The 15,981-nt window shown below is 43.3% G+C and overlaps 1 protein-coding gene across 1 annotated transcript in view; it reads left to right on the top strand.

The window, feature by feature from the left end:
- Parp14 (poly(ADP-ribose) polymerase family member 14) overlaps positions 1-15,677 on the top strand; it is a 33,559-nt gene extending 17,882 nt beyond the window's left edge. The window contains exons 7-17 of the mRNA XM_059277362.1: positions 2,568-2,807; positions 3,363-3,584; positions 5,992-6,058; positions 6,637-6,786; positions 7,065-7,127; positions 7,492-7,656; positions 9,391-9,597; positions 9,685-10,284; positions 11,769-11,902; positions 14,312-14,486; positions 14,803-15,677. Coding sequence (XP_059133345.1) covers positions 2,568-2,807; positions 3,363-3,584; positions 5,992-6,058; positions 6,637-6,786; positions 7,065-7,127; positions 7,492-7,656; positions 9,391-9,597; positions 9,685-10,284; positions 11,769-11,902; positions 14,312-14,486; positions 14,803-15,092 — 2,313 coding nt within the window. The 3' untranslated portion in view covers positions 15,093-15,677. The remainder of the gene's footprint in view (positions 1-2,567; positions 2,808-3,362; positions 3,585-5,991; positions 6,059-6,636; positions 6,787-7,064; positions 7,128-7,491; positions 7,657-9,390; positions 9,598-9,684; positions 10,285-11,768; positions 11,903-14,311; positions 14,487-14,802) is intronic.
- The last annotated feature ends 304 nt before the right edge of the window (positions 15,678-15,981 follow it).

Here is a 15,981-nt window from a genome sequence, read left to right on the forward strand (position 1 = left end):
CTTGTTTTGTGTATTTGTTGCAGGGAGCTAATGTTTTTTGGATAGACTGGCTACCAGCAAGCCCTAGGATCCTGTCTCAGTCCTACACACACACACACACACACACACACACACTGAGGATACAGGCATGATGAGCAACCACTTCTCTTAGCCATTGTACCACACCCTCAGCCCCAGTTTGTGTATGTGTGTGTGTGTGTGTGTGTGTGTGTGTGTGTGTGTGTGTGTGTTTGTATTTCGCTGGGCATGGTGGTGCATGTGAGACAGAAGCAGGCAAATCTCTGAGTTCAAGGCAAGCCTGGTCTACATGGAGTTCCAGGGCAGCCAGGGCTACATAGTGAGACCTGTTTTCCCTCCCTTCCTGAAAAGTAGGTAATACCCTTTCCAACACGGGCTCTACTGATTGGAACCGTAGCTCTCTGAAGCGGGCCTGGCTAGTGCCTGCTTCTGACCAGTAGCTGGATTTCTCTCTGCATGGCTGTGGCGGGAGCTGTGTGCACCAGGGAATGTCTGTCTCACCCTTCTGTTTGCTTTGGGGGTGGCGGTGGGGCTCAGGGTTGGGCAACCCGCTCTTTCTGCCTCTCAGACAGCTCTGAGCCTTTTGCTGTTACTGTCCTGCTTTTAAAGACAAAGGCTCAGTTGAAAGGGCACTCACCTAGCAGGCATGAAGTCCTGGGTTCGGTCCCTTAGCACTGCAGAAAGAAGGTGCGGAAGGACGCGTCTGTAAAAGCAGCATTAGGGAGATAGAGAAGGAGGAGGATCAGAAATTCAAATTCAAAGTTATCCTTGGCTACAACGTGAATTTGAGGTCAGCCTGGACTATATAAGACCTTTTTTTTTTTTTAAAGAAGAAGAAGAAAAGAAAACTATTATGACAACAAAGAAAACACACATCGTAATATAGAGAAAAATTGTTAAAGGTTTATTTCTGTTACTTTTTAATGTATGTGTATGTGTGTGACTGTATGAGTGAATGTCACATGTGTGTGGGTCCCCAGAGGCCAGAAGACAGTTACAGGTGGCTGTGAGCCAGCTGAGGTGGATGTTGGGAACTGAACCCGGGTCCTCCCGAAGAAGGGCAAGTGCTCTTAACTGCTGAGCCATCTTTCCAGCCCCTACCGTGACATTTTTAGCCAGTCCTTAAAAGCTTTGTTTAAAGACCAAGATCAAAGTCCTGAATTATCACCACTGGCTGTCATTTGTCCCCACTACCTTTAAACAACAAACAGTTGGATTTGCTGGTATGATAATAGATGAAATGAACTAGGTGTTATAACCCAGTTTTGCTTTGAATTGTTTTACAAGAGAAAGCATCTCTAAGCATCCATCAGGAACAGTTCCTGGTGTGCTGTGAACAGCAGCGATAAAACTGAAACAAAAAAAACTTTTTATTTTTATTTCATGTGCATTGGTGTTTTGCCTGCATGTATGTCTGTGTGAGAATGTTGGATCCCCTGGAACTGGAGTTACAGACATTTGTGAACTGCCATGTGGGTGCTGGGGATTGAACCTGGGTCCTCTGGAAGAGTAGCCAGTGTTCTTAACTACTGAGCCGTCTCCCCAGCCCCACAACTGAAACTTTTAATGTGGACATATTGCTGTAGCATATTCCCACAGGCTATGCTGAGAAAAGCTAAAAATCATTTTAACAGTCCTGTAATTAATGGTCCCTTTTTAAAATCTTGAAATAGTGTTATGTAACTCACAATATCCACTTTAATTGGGCGCATCAATGGTTTTTAGTATATTCACTAAAAATACACATGGAAGGTCTTGGTGTTGGGACTTGTGTAGAGACAATTCTTGTAGTGTGAACATGAGTGTGTGTGTGTGTGTGTGTGTGTGTGTGTGTGTGTCTGTGTGTAACCACAATCATACAACCATACCTGCAATCTAACTTTAGTGCACTTTAATCCCACCAGAAAGAAATTTGTGCCCATTAGCAGGTACTCTTAATTTATCTACCTGATCACCCCACTTTCCTAACTCCACATAACATCTAATTTACTCTGGTTTTTTTTTGTTTGTTTGTTTTTTAAATTTTCTTTTTGAGACAGGGTCTTCCTACATAGCTCTTGTTATCCTGGAACTTGCAATGTAGATCAGGCTGGCTTTGAACTCACAGAGATCCACCTGCCTCTGCCTCCTGAGTGCTGTAATTAAAGGTGTGTGCACCACACCTGTCTCTATCTACAGATTCATTTGTTCTTGAAGTTTCACATAAATGAAATAATATATTTGTGATCTTCTGGGACCGGTTTCTTTCGCTGAGAGGAATGCTTTAAGGGGTCGTTCATGTCTTAACTCATGTCAGCATTTCATCGCTCAGTGGCTGCATAATATCTTATTAGATGAATATACATTTGGTCTTCCCAACCATTAGCCGAGGGACATTTGAATTGTTTCCACTCTGACTTTTATGAGTTTTGTTTCTCTGAACATTGATTATGAAATGTATATGAGCAACTGTTGTCTTCCTTGTGCTAAGCCCAGTGGCTCAAATATAGTCATGGTTGATGAATGCCTTTATTAAAAATTTGAAAAGAATCTTTGGTTTTGTCTTTAAGACCCATGTCGTTGTCAACTCCGTTCCCATGGATCTTGCACTCAACAGAGGACCCCTTTCTCAGGCCTTATTGGATAAGGCTGGGCCAGAACTCCAGGAGGAATTGAACCAAGCAGGACAAGGGGTCTCTGTCAGTGAGGGCACAATTCTACAAACCAGCGGCTGTAATCTGAGCTGCCGCCACGTATTTCATGTGGTGGTTCCACAGTGGAAACGCAACAGCAGTGCGTGGTCAGTGAAGGTAGGACCCAGCTTTATATCTTACAGGAAATGGGGTAGCTCTCTGGACTCCTCTTACAGAACACCCCAGCTAGTCCCTGTCTGCTGCTTCTCTATGACAGCATCCTGAATTTGGCAGGTCCCATCCCATGGCCATTTTTTTTCGGTTGTAGATGACTTCTTGTAGGTCATAGTTAATAATGTAAGTTCGTTACTGTGCTCAGCAATTATTGACAGTCAGGGAAGGGTTGGGGGAATATACAACATTTATTGAGGAAAAGCAAGGTGAGGGCTTGAAGTGGGGAGATGGTCATAGACAGCTGTGGCTTCCCCTCTTTGCTTCATGGTGGAGTGAGGCTGTGCTCTTGGAAGGGTGTCTCACATTCCCTTTATCTTGTCTTCTCCTTAGTTTCCCTCTTCAGACTGCTGTTAACTTTTGTTGAAAGCATAAAAGAATGGAAAGTGCTCCCGGTCAATGGAGTGAACAGTGCTCCCAGGAAAAGCTGCTGAGTGCTTATTTTTTTAGGGCCTCCCATTTCTAAACAAGACATTTAAGGAAGTGCTTTGTGCTTTTCAGATCATGAAAAACATCATCAGAGACTGTCTGAAGACCGCCGAGGCACTGTCTCTGCAATCAATTGGATTTCCAGCAATAGGAACAGGAAATCGGGGGTTTCCTAAACCCGAATTTGCTAAATTAATAATTTCAGAAGTGCTCAGATTTAGTAGCAGGAGCCACCTGAAAACTTTACAGGAAGTTCAGTTTCTGCTGCACCCAAAAGACCTCGAAAACATTCAGGTACTGGCTCGGCTTGCTTCTGATTACTTTGCCAACTGCAGTTTGGGACCTGTGTTCTTCTAAGTCTTCTTGGTCTAATAGGATGTTTATTTCACGTATTTTCAACACAGAAGAGTGTGTTGGCTGGTTATATGTAGCATGACAAATTTCAAGAAAAATTAGATAGGTTAAAAAAACCCCTTCAGGAAAGTTTCAAGCACACACAAAAGTACATGAACCAGCCTGGTGAGGTTCTGTATCTGTTATTCAGCCTCAACTGCTATTGCTCTGTTCCCGAGTGTTTGATCTTTCCCCCCCTTATTTCCTTTCCTCTCATGTAAGGTTGATGCACGATTCTATCTCTAAACAGTTCACCAATTTATTTCGAACATAACCTTACTACTAAAACGTATCTTGAAATGGCAGTCATTCCTTTGATTTGGTCAATTATAGAGTTAATGTGTAAGCTTACAGCTGTCTCATGAATGCTTCTCCAGCTTTACATCTTTTTGTGTGAATCAGAATCAGAGAAGAAAGGCTCACACATTGTAATACTCATTATTAGTTTTTCAACTTATGGGGTTGCCTCTCCCATGGACATAGAAATGTTAATACGTAATATAACAGCACAGTGGTGGCATTATCCATCTGAAAATTCCGGAATGGGATGCAAGCAATTCCAGCTTCCATTTCTGGGAATGTCATTAATTGTGAGTGAAGGATGTGGCTTGAACATGTCCTCATGTGACTAGGACACTTGGACCAGAGATACTAGAATGCTGTCAGTCACAGTGTGTCACTCAGCCCACATTTTACTGCACGTCAGCTCTGGTGATATAGCCTGACACCAAGGCCTGGTTTCTGTTTTCCATGTCTTTATAATCCAGTAGAGGACATGACCTTGATGTTTGAAAAGTTTCCACAATGTCACAATAAAAGTAGCAGCCCACAGATGCCCGTTGATTGGGCTGTTGGAATTTTTAGGTCATACTTCATTATTGTCCAGACCTAGGCCACTACCTATAAATTCATGGAAGCAGGCATATGGAACCCATATTCTAATCAGGCAGCCAACACCCCCCCTCCCCGCAAGTCCTTTAGCTTGGCCTGTAGAAACACGACGAGGTTTGTTTGGTTGCTTATGCATTTAGATAGGATCTAGCTAAGTAGTCCAGATTGTTCACACTCATGGCAATCCTCCTGCATCAGCTTCCAGAATAATGGAGTTATAGGTATGCATCCACTTGCCTAGCTGTTAAGAGTTTTTAATAACTTTCCTGTGGCATGAATTGTGGAAGGTGATGTGGGCATTGTGTGCAGCACATACTTTCCTTTCTAGAAATTATAATTACTTTGGAAGTTTAGATTTATATACACAAAGTAAACTGAACTGGAGGTCGAGTTGCTGAGATTATCGTGAGATATGAATGTCTGTGTGGACAGACACACTGTCTATCTGTGAATCTTGTTACATAGACTTGAGTCTCCCAATCTTTATTTGGGAAATGTTTCTCTCTCTCTCTCTCTCTCTCTCTCTCTCTCTCTCTCTCTCTCTCTCTCTCTCTCTCTCTCTTTCTCTCTTGGCTTTTCAAGACAAGGTTTCTCTATGTAGCCTTGGCTGTCCTAGAAGTGACTCTGTAGACCAGGCTGGCCTTGAACTCAGAATGCCACTTGCCTCTGCCTCCCAAGTGCTGGGATTAGAGGTGTGCACTACCACTGCCCAGTGATATGTATATTTTTATAACCTTAAAAATATAGAAGTAAATTAAATACTACTGTTTAAGGGTTATTATTTTCCAATTGTGTGTGTGTGTGTGTGTGTGTGTGTGTGTGTGTGTGTGTGTGTGTGTGTAAGTATTGTTTGATGTCGGTCGTAGGTGCCACAGTAGAGAGAGAAGCTCACCAAGATTTTAGGCCTTCATTTTCCAAAGGAGCAGAGGGGTTCAGCCTTCTTGGAAAAGACCGACACCCAGATAGCTCACTACACTTACTTTATACAAACATACAAGGTTAACAGGGGCTGGGAAAGGTTCCAAGTACCGAAATCATCTTGCTTTCGCTGCCTGTAAGAGCAGGCAGCCCACACATCATGGAAAGCCATAATCAAAAGGAAGAACTCTAGGTTGCCAGGAGTGTCTTAGGACCAAGGTCAGTGCACCTTCAAGCTCTCACGTAGCAGGCAAATGCAGAGTCTCCCGAGAGACAACATTTGAACATCAAGGTTCAAATACTCTCAAAACAATTTCTTAGCCTCTACCAATTAACCCAAACACAGCAAAGGCTTTGCTGAAACATTTCATTCAAAGCCAGACACCGAGTCTTTATTTTTCATATCACTACATGTGTGCATACAGAATCAAAAGCCAGGGAAGCAAACTCGTTCATCGAGGAGGGAGCATCATGGCTAAAACTGTGTTTGTATTTCCAGGCATTTTCAGATGAACTCGACAAAAGGAGTAATGGAAATTCTAGTGCCACGGATGAAGATACACAAGGTTCAGTAAAGTTTTTAAGTTGACCAGTGACTTCTTGTTACTAAGTAACTGTTCACTGACAGGTAAAGGATGATTGTGATCATTTTTCTGATAAGTCTATAAACTATGGACCATATTAAGTTATATTCCATACATGTGAGTATAAAAGACTGTTTATGGGACTTGGAGGGAAAGGGAAAGGTGGGCCAAATTATATAATCTGTACAGTGGGATTTTTAAATTACTGATGAGATTACTGCCTCCTATGGATAATCTAACATTTATTTTCCACGGACACATTAAGAGACAATACAAACCAACACTTCTCTGTCAAATGTGGTTTTCTGTTTCTGAGTTCATCTCGTTTGGGGTTCACTGGAACTTTGATCTGAAGTGAGGATTTGCTATGCTGCCCAGGATAGCTCCAAACTCCTAAACTCAAGCAGTCCTTCAGTTCCAGCCCAGGGCCAGGGCCAAAGTAAAAGACAGCCAGTACATCGATAGGGCAGCCTGTGACCTCAGTTACTCTTGCTTCTGATGAGTCGGTGCCTGATTCTGCTTTTTTTTTTTTTTTTTTTTTTTTTTTTTTTTCTGGGCAGGTTTCTATGGGAGTCTTTCCAACCCCACTTTAGGAGTGCTAGAAATGAATATTGGCCAGATCCTCTTCCAAGTGGCCACGGGGGACATCACCAAAGAAGTGGCAGATGTGATTGTCAATTCAACAGCAAACACATTTACTCTCAAATCAGGTACTTCCATGAGATGCATTCTGTCTCATGCAGTAATCAATGTGGTAGATCCTATGAAGAAGTGTTTCTATAGGCAAAATGGTTTTGTAAACCTGGGCTTGTTCATGTTAATTAATATCTTTAAAGTTATTTCAATGGGCTTTCTTACAACTGGCAACATTTTTTGAAATTTTCTTCTTTGTCAGTAATGCCTGGGCATGGGACTGCTCTATGATGGGTGTGTTGGGATGCAAAGGCTGTCTTTCTGGTCAAGTTACCCACTTGATTTTCTCATGTAGGAGTTTCCAAAGCAATTTTGGAAGGTGCAGGACAAAATGTGGAGAAAGAATGTTCTGTCCTGGGTAAGGAACAATGCTACTTCTTGGTGCCAGATTGTAAGTGGAAGATTGACTATGGAAGGCTATGAAGAAACTGAGGAAGGTCTTTGGGCTGGGAAGGCAATGTATTCATCTTTTCTTTTCTTTTCTTTTCTTTTTTGAAACCAATATATTAATCTTAAGATCATTTATTTTATGAAAGAATTCCATATGAAAGAAAGTTAAAAGTGGAAAGTTATCTCACAGTTCAGAGAAATTAAGCCACAAAATTTCGGTAAACATAGTGTTTCAGGAGCTTTTAATCCATACACTATTTCTTCATCAAATCAGACATCTTGCTTTCTCCAAGAGTAGGTTCGGCATCTGATTCTGAGTCTCTGTTTCACAGCTCAACAGAACAGCGAGTATATAGTTACTGAAGGTGGGTTGCTGAGATGCAAGAGTATTATTCACGTTATTGGAGGGAACGATGTCAAGAGGTCAGTTTCCTGTGTTTTGGAAGAATGTGAACAACGGAATTATTCATCCATTTGCCTCCCAGCCATTGGCACAGGTTAGTAGTCACAGTCTGTCAAGGCTCAGTCCCGAAGTGTCGACTCCTCCACGGATTTGGTCCTCATTGGGTCTGGGTGATGACGGTGACATCTCACCTAGGAATGGACAGTTTCCTCACTCCAAGGGACCCTAGTCCACTAGGGAATGAGCAAAGCTTGAGGGTATTTTAAGTTGACGGAGGAGAATGAGCAGGGTGCATTTATGTGCACCTGTGGTCCCACCTACTGGAATGACTGAGGCAGGAGGAATGACCTGTGTCCCCACAATTTATCTACAAGGTTAGTCAAAGGCATTGACTGTGATTTTCTGCCACAGTGGCAGGCACCATTAACAGGGATAATCTAAATGGGCACTCCGTCTATCAAACCAGCTTGCCCAGAAGACTTTCATATTGCCTGTCATGTGACTTTGCCAGCTGCCATTCACTTTGGGCTGACCCATGATTAGAAAGGGACATTCCACAACCTTACCTAGCCAATGGGTTCCAGAGCTTGAGAAACAAGATCTAGAACATGTTGAAGACAGGAGTGGATCTACTCAATGGCTGCTTTGAATCCTGCTGGGCAGCTAAAATCATGCAGGGTATGGGGAAGAAAGACATCCTGGAGGCTCAGGGTGACTAATACACCTAGAATTATAAATTATAACAAGTAGCTCACAGTTTAAGAGCTTTAAGAATTATCTTAGTTTAAATCTGGCCCACAGAGGTAGCTGGGAGAATCCAGACACATACATAAAATCCATCAGAGGCTAAGATTGTCTCTGTAAGGACCATGTTGTTTCAAGATGTATTAGTATTTTTTTCCTTTTATGATCTTTTGAGGACATTAGTAAATAAAAAAAAAAGTCACCTGGACTCTGTAATGGGAGAGGAGTGACAATGGGAGCCAGGATCTGTTGAAAAGGACAGATGTGAATGTCACAAATTAGAATGGGGTTCAGGGGCTGGAGAGATGGCTCACAGGGTAAGAACACTGACTGCTCTCTTCCAGAGGTCCTGAGTTCAATTCCCAGCAACCACATGGTGGATCACAACCATTTGCAATGAGATCTGGTGCCCTCTTCTGACCTTCAGGCATACATGCAGGCAGATAGAACACTGTGTACATATAAATAAATAAATCTTAAAAAAAAAAAGTGGGTTCCAGGGTCTTTTCCTGGGGTGTTGACCTATGGACAGCATAGAACAGAAACTCCTCCCCATTGTGTCTAGGATGTCAAAACTATGTTAGAAAAGTCTACAGTGATTAAAGTGGGATCAGGCATTTTTCTTTCCTGTGACAACTGGAATTAGTGCTGTGGGATGGCTTTCTGTATGCTATGAATATGTGTTTCTCTGATTGGTTGATAATTAAAGCTGCATTGGCCTATGGCAAGGCAGCTTAGAGGCAGGTGGGAAATCTATCTAAGCAGATATAGGGAGAAAAGAAAGGAGAGGAGGGAGAGAAACCAGCCTGCAGCCCAAGGAACAACATGCCAGCAGACTGGTAATGCCACAGTCATGTGGCAAAACATAGATTAATAGATAGAGCTAGCTACTAAGAAGCCTGAGCCATTAGGCCATACAGTTTGCAAGTAGTATAAAGCCTCTGTGTGTTTACTTGGGTCCAAGTGGCTGCAGGACTGGGTGGGACACAAGACAACTTTCAACTACAGGAATTCCTTGTTTATGTCACAGCCTTTTGCAGGTGGATCTTAACCTTGTCTTTTTTTTTAATGTGCTTTTTTAAAGGAAATGCTCGCCAGGACCCAGATACAGTTGCTAAAGCCATAATGGATGCCATTGAAGAATTTATCCAGAAAAAATCAGTGCAGGCTGTGAGGAAAGTTAAAGTTGTCATCTTCCAGCCCCACATTCTGAATATTTTTTATGACAACATGAAAGAGAGAGAAGGCTCCCTAGCTCCTCCCCAGCCGTCTGTACTGTCTAAGATTGCCTGTGAGTCCTTCGCTTTTATCAAATATATATTCCTGACCTTGATGTTCAAGGGAATAAAAGAAAAATTAATTTCCATTTTCTCTTTAGCCTTTTTTGGCTTTCCAAAGCAAGCTCCCCCCAAACAGAAAACCCTGTTTCTGGAGAAGAAAACGGAGCCGACGGTTTTCCAGGTATGTGGTGCCGATGTAGTCAGCGTGGAAAGTACCATCACCTGGATACAGAATCTGATTACCCAAGAGCAGCTTTCCTACACCAGTGACGATGAGTGTATCAGAGACTTTGATGAGAAGGAGTACAGGAGACTGAATGAGCTGCAGAAGAGGCTGAATATTGTCATTGACCTGGACCAGAGGAAACCTTTGATGAAAGTTGAGGGAATCAGCCGAGATGTGGTAGAAGCTAGGGATGAGATTGAAGACCTGATCAAGAGCATTCGGTTGGTTAAAGAAAAGGAAACCCAGGCAGACTATGTCCTCGAATTCGTGGAATGGCAATACATTGACAACAGCGTCACCTACAGTTTTGACAAAATAGCTAATATGCAGTTGGAGGAGGCCCAGAAGGCGAAGCACAAGAGCATTGTTGTCAAAATTAATAATCAGGACTTCACAGTGAACTTCAGGACAAACACGGCCACAGGCCCTCAAGGACAGAGTGTCACTGTTCAGCGCCACATAAAAACTGAAGGTAAGTTACATGCATGCTCTTGGGTGTCAACCATTGCTCCAACTCTGAATTTTAACACTGTTTTAGAAACACAACAGTTTTTGTTTTGTTTTTGAGACAGTGTTTCACTATGCAGCCATGGCTGGCCTGGAATTCTTTTGTTTTGTTTTTGAGACAGCGTTTCACCATGTAGCTTTGGCTGGCCTAGAATGCTAGATGTACCAGGCAGGCCTCAAATTCAGAGATTTGCCTGCTTCTGCCTCCCAAATGCTGGGGTTAAAGGCATAACCACCCATATTCTGCTGTATTAAATTTTAAAGTAGATAAAATTCAAGTAAGCCTAGTAGAATAATTTAAAGACCTTGGTCCCTGAGTTTCCAGAGCATACACCATGGTCAGGAGAATATAGCAAAGGTAACCACAGCAGCTCGAGAACAGCCACCTTAACTAACAACAGCTACCCTTGCATTTGCTCCTGTCTCAGTAGCTTACAAGCTACTTTCTGGACCCAGTTCTTCTGTGGAAATAATAGCTGTCTCAAGCAGAGGTAGAAAAAGAATAGTTTCAGAAGGAAAGTGGCCCAAGGTTCTCAAGAACTCAAAAGCCAAGGAGAGGACAGACTCGTTAGAGTTTGCCTCTGTCTGTAACGATGACCACGGGACGACCTCCATTCTCTTCCCAAGTCTTCTCTTCCCTGAGCCAAAGGTTCCTGGGCACCAGGTCAGAAAGCAGCCTACAGGTTCCCTGATGGAGTTGAGCCTCAGGAAGGGAATATCAGTCTTGTGTAGACAGTCATTCCTTCCAACCACATGAGTCCCCCTTGGCTTCCCACAGACTGTACTCATCTTCTATAGGATCAATGTGAATGAACCCGTTAGAGCAGCCCTGAAGGAATGTCATATCACATGAGGTATTCTGCAGCCTGTCACAGACAAACCCTGCCATCCACCCACCTACCTCTTAAGGATATAGTGAGTCAAATGAGAACATACATGTAGGTTAACCCCCCCCCAATGGTATAAACCATGCATCTGCAATAAGACAGATATTGTTCAAAACAGGTTGGGTAATTAATTTGTTCAATTACATCAGAGCAGAGGCTTTGCAGTAAATGAAGGTAAGCTACAGTATGTAGTCAGTTTTCACACCTTAGCAAGATCAAAACAGAAGGTGTAGACACAGGCGCCATCCCTAGGAAACCCTAGCTCCATACTTCGGTGGCTTTTCTCTTCTGGAGGAGGGTTCTGGGAAATGAGTCTCCTATGTGTCAGGCAAGAGATCTACCACTGCACTATCTTGCCTTAAATCATCCCCTCTTTTGAACAAGCTTTTTAGCTCATCCTGATACCAATGGTTCATGGTATACATTTTTAACAACATCCTTTTAGAAAGATAAGGAATTTCTTGTATAGATAGAATTATGAGACTATAACACAAGGGGGAGGCAGGTTTTGCCAAAGCATACTGGAAATGTACACAGGAGCCCTCAAATCCTTATTTTGCAGCCGAAATCCCTGCACATTGGAGTGACATGAGGCAGAAGAAATTGCTTGTGGTCAGTCTGCAAACCAGTGATCCTGAATACAACATTGTGGCAGACAAGTTCAACCAGACCTGCGCAAACTTTGTCATAGAGAAGGTAAGTCGGCTACAGACGAGTTTCCTAGTGGTAGAAATAAGTGATATCAGACCCTGATTAAACCCACTCATGTACGGGTCTATAGAGGTGGCCTATGGGGTCAAGATTTTGTACTGCTCTCTCAGAGGACCCCAAGTTTCAAGTTTGGTTTCCAGACCCACAACAGGTAGCTTACGACAGCCTGAAAGTGCAGCACCAGCACCCTGAAAGTATGTTTTTCCCTGAGCTCAGTGGCAATATATTTTCATTTTATTTATTCCTCTTCTGGCATTTGTGGGCACCTGGATTCACACTTGTCAACCTCAAGTACACATAACTGAAAATTAAAAATAAGGTCTTAAAAAATACACTCACGTTTACTTCCTATCATATTTTATACCCAGAGTCAGTCAAGTTTGTGTGGCCTGTTCTCTCCTTCCACCTTCACATGGGTTCTGGGGTTGTATTCGACACACTAGGCTTACAGGGAAGTAACCTTGACCTGCTGAGCCATCTCACTGGCCCCACTTTTGTTTTTTTAAGGACATTTTTGCTGGGTATAGAATTCTGAATTGGCAGTTATTATCAGTGATTCCACTATTTTTTGGACTTCATTGCTTCATTTTGTATCTCTTCATCTGGGATTCTGTCTCATCAAATCCTTGTCTTCATCCCCCCCTGCATCCTCTGGTAGCTACTGGTGAGAGAATAAATCTAACATGATGGCCAAGAGCTAACAATACATCTACTGAACAGAGTTTAAGATTATTTTCCTCCCTTCCTCCATTTTTCTTTCTATGGTGCGGGGAATTGAACCCAGGGACTCACACATACTAAGCATGTATCCTACCACTGAGCTATACTACCATGTCTGAAATAATTATGTGCTGTTTTCTAAGAAACCGCCCTTTTAAAAATTTAAATTAAAAGACTGGAAATTTCAAAATAAAAAATTGAAAATTTGAAAAGCTGAGTTAAAATGACAAAATTTAGGGTAAACAAAAATAAAACAGGTACAGTTGAAGATGAGAAACAGTTATAGGTAAATAATAAAAAGGGAAAATGATGTAAAAATCCCAAATCATATGAAAATGTGTGAAAATGCCGAGGCTTTGAACCAGAGAGCCAATTTTGCCTTTTTTATCTTTCAGTTTTTGATTTTTTTTTCTTTCTAAGTGTTTAGTAGTTTTTGAGACAGAATCTTTTCATGTAGTTCAGGCTGGGCTGGAATTTACAATGTAGTCCAGGCTGGCCTCAAAGTCATGATCTTCAGCTTCAATCAATCCCCCAAGTGCTGGGATTAGTACTCAGAGTGCACCACAACACTTGGAGTAGAGGGAAAATTATATGTAACTCAGTTGGAAATTGCTTCCCTTGTGAGCATGAGCATCTGACTTCCATCCCCAGATGCTGCATTAAAAAAAAAAAAAAAAAATCTGCCGGGCGGTGGTGGCTCACGCCTTTAATCCCAGCACTCAGGAGGCAGAGCCAGGTGGATCTCTGTGAGTTCGAGGCCAGCCTGGACTACCAAGTGAGTTCCAGGAAAGGCGCAAAACTACACAGAGAAACCCTGTCTCGAAAAACCAAAAAAAAAAAAAAAAAAAAAAAATCTGGGGTTGGGATTTAGCTCAGTGGTAGAGCGCTTGCCTAGCAAGTGCAAGGCTCTGGGTTCGGTCCTCAGCTCTGGAAAGAAAAAAAAGAAGGGGGAAAAAAAAAGGAAAGAAAAAGAAAATCCAGCCGGGTAGTGGTGGTGCATGCCTTTAATCCCAGCACTCGGGAGGCAGGCGGATCTCTGTGAGTTCAAGGCCAGTCTGGTCTGCCTTGCAACCACAGAGCTGCCAAGGCAGACACAAGTGGCCTAGCAAGTGCAAGGCTCTGGGTTCGGTCCTCAGCTCTGGAAAGAAAAAAAAGAAGGGGGAAAAAAAAAGGAAAGAAAAAGAAAATCCAGCCGGGTAGTGGTGGTGCATGCCTTTAATCCCAGCACTCGGGAGGCAGGCGGATCTCTGTGAGTTCAAGGCCAGTCTGGTCTGCCTTGCAACCACAGAGCTGCCGAGGCAGACACAAGTGGCTCCCTGGAGCTCACTGGCCAGCCAGCCCACCTAACTCCAGCCCCGTAAGAGAGCCTTGTCTCTGTGTATGTGTGTGTGTTGTGGGGGGTAGAGAGAAGCTGGGGTTCACACTTGTAGAAGTCAGAGCGTAACTTTGTGGAGTCAGTGTTCTCCTTTCAACTTTAGGGATGGAGCTCAGGTCACCATATCCTCACTGAGCTGTCTTACCAGGTCCTAAAACGATTTCTGAACATAGGACGCTGTCACTCGGCACTGAATTGGCTTGAGCAGATTTTTTACTTAGGAAAGACAAAGATGGTAATTTGCTATCACTTGGCAAGTGCTCTTGGCATCTTCAGAATACTTTACTATTAATTTATAGATTGAAAGGATCCAGAATCCAGCTCTCTGGAGGAGGTACCAGGCAAACAAAAAAATTATGGATGAAAAGAATGGCCACGGAAGAAACGAGAAGCAACTCTTCCACGGGACGGAGGCTAGCTCTATTCCACAGCTCAACAGCAATGGATTTAACCGCAGCTATGCTGGGAAGAACGGTAAGGAGGCATGCAATCAGTTGCCCCAAATGGGGTGCTGGCTGGGAGAACCTGCCCTGGCCATGGTTCACTGTGCCCCTCACATCGTTGGTGGCCAGACTGGAGCCAGTTTTAACAGTAAACAGTAATATATTTCAATTTCACCCCAAGGGCTTGACTGCCCCTTTGAGGAGGAAAATTAATAATGATGATGATGAAGAAGAATCCACACAAAATACTCAAGCTGAGCATTCCTTTTATATTAGTTGACATATTGGGCTAACATGTTGATTTATATGTTACACTGAATTACTTGAAAACATTTTTCTCTTTGCAGCTGTTTGCTATGGGAAGGGAACCTATTTTGCTGTCAATGCTTCCTATTCTGCCAGTGACACATATTCCAGACTGGACGCCAATGGGAAAAAGTATATGTATTATGTGCGGGTTCTCACTGGGAACTACACAAACGGAAACTCGACACTGATTGTGCCTCCTTCAAGGAACCCTCAAAATCCCACTGACTTGTACGACACTGTCACAGATGATGTTACAAACCCAAATTTATTTGTAGTGTTTTATGACAACCAGGCATACCCAGAGTATCTCATCACATTTAGGCGGTGACACCTCGGCGTCATGTATCTGCTGTGCGACAGACGTTAGCCCTTCTCCTCCTTAAGCTTTCTCTAAGAGCACAAGGTCTTTCTTTGCCATGGACATGTTTCCTCAGCTGCTTCTCCATGGTGGAAATGAATCTGCTTGAGAGCCAATCAACGTGAGAATTTAAAATCAGGTAACAGCTGTAGCCGTGCTTTCTCAAATGTGACAGTAACACCTTCACGGACTTTCAGTCCCAGCTGCCACCAGTGGAATCGTGTGGGAGTGCCACCGAGCCGTGGGGGCCACTGAACAGATTCCTCAGCAGAGAACCTCTTTCTTCACTAACAGCCTTGTTAGCCCCAAGGAGGGGCACAGCTCAGAAGCCCAGGCCCCAGTTGCCAGGGGCCCTTTCTAACGTCGACCCTAATGTTCCGGCTACCTGGTGAAATCAATGGGATGACACCGCTACATCTCCAGGGGAAACCCTTCCACTGTGTGAAAAGGAGTGAACTCTGAGGATATCCGCTAGCATCTTTCCCATGGCGGGCCAGCTTGTGATGATTTCAACGCTTTAGGTGTAAGCCAATAATTAGTCAGATTACTAACTTACTAACTCAGTGTCTACTGGATGGTGATTATTTCTTGTGGTCCTGGGGACTGAACCTAGGGCCTCACACATGTCAGGCAAGCACTGTACCACTGAGCTACACACCCCTGGCCCTCTTAACCTCTTATTTTGAGGCAGGATCTCATTTAGTTGCCCAGGCTGGCTCTGATAGCCCTCTATAGCCCTGGCAGGTCTGGAACTCACTATCTTCCTGCTTTGGCTACTTGTCGGAGGCCCGTGCTGCCAGAACTGGCTTAAGTTGTTCTTTTAATTTTCTCCTGTGAATTTCAGACTCAGTGGCATTTA

This window comes from Peromyscus eremicus, chromosome 12 (genome assembly GCF_949786415.1).
Source record: "Peromyscus eremicus chromosome 12, PerEre_H2_v1, whole genome shotgun sequence".
Taxonomy (NCBI): domain Eukaryota; kingdom Metazoa; phylum Chordata; class Mammalia; order Rodentia; family Cricetidae; genus Peromyscus; species Peromyscus eremicus.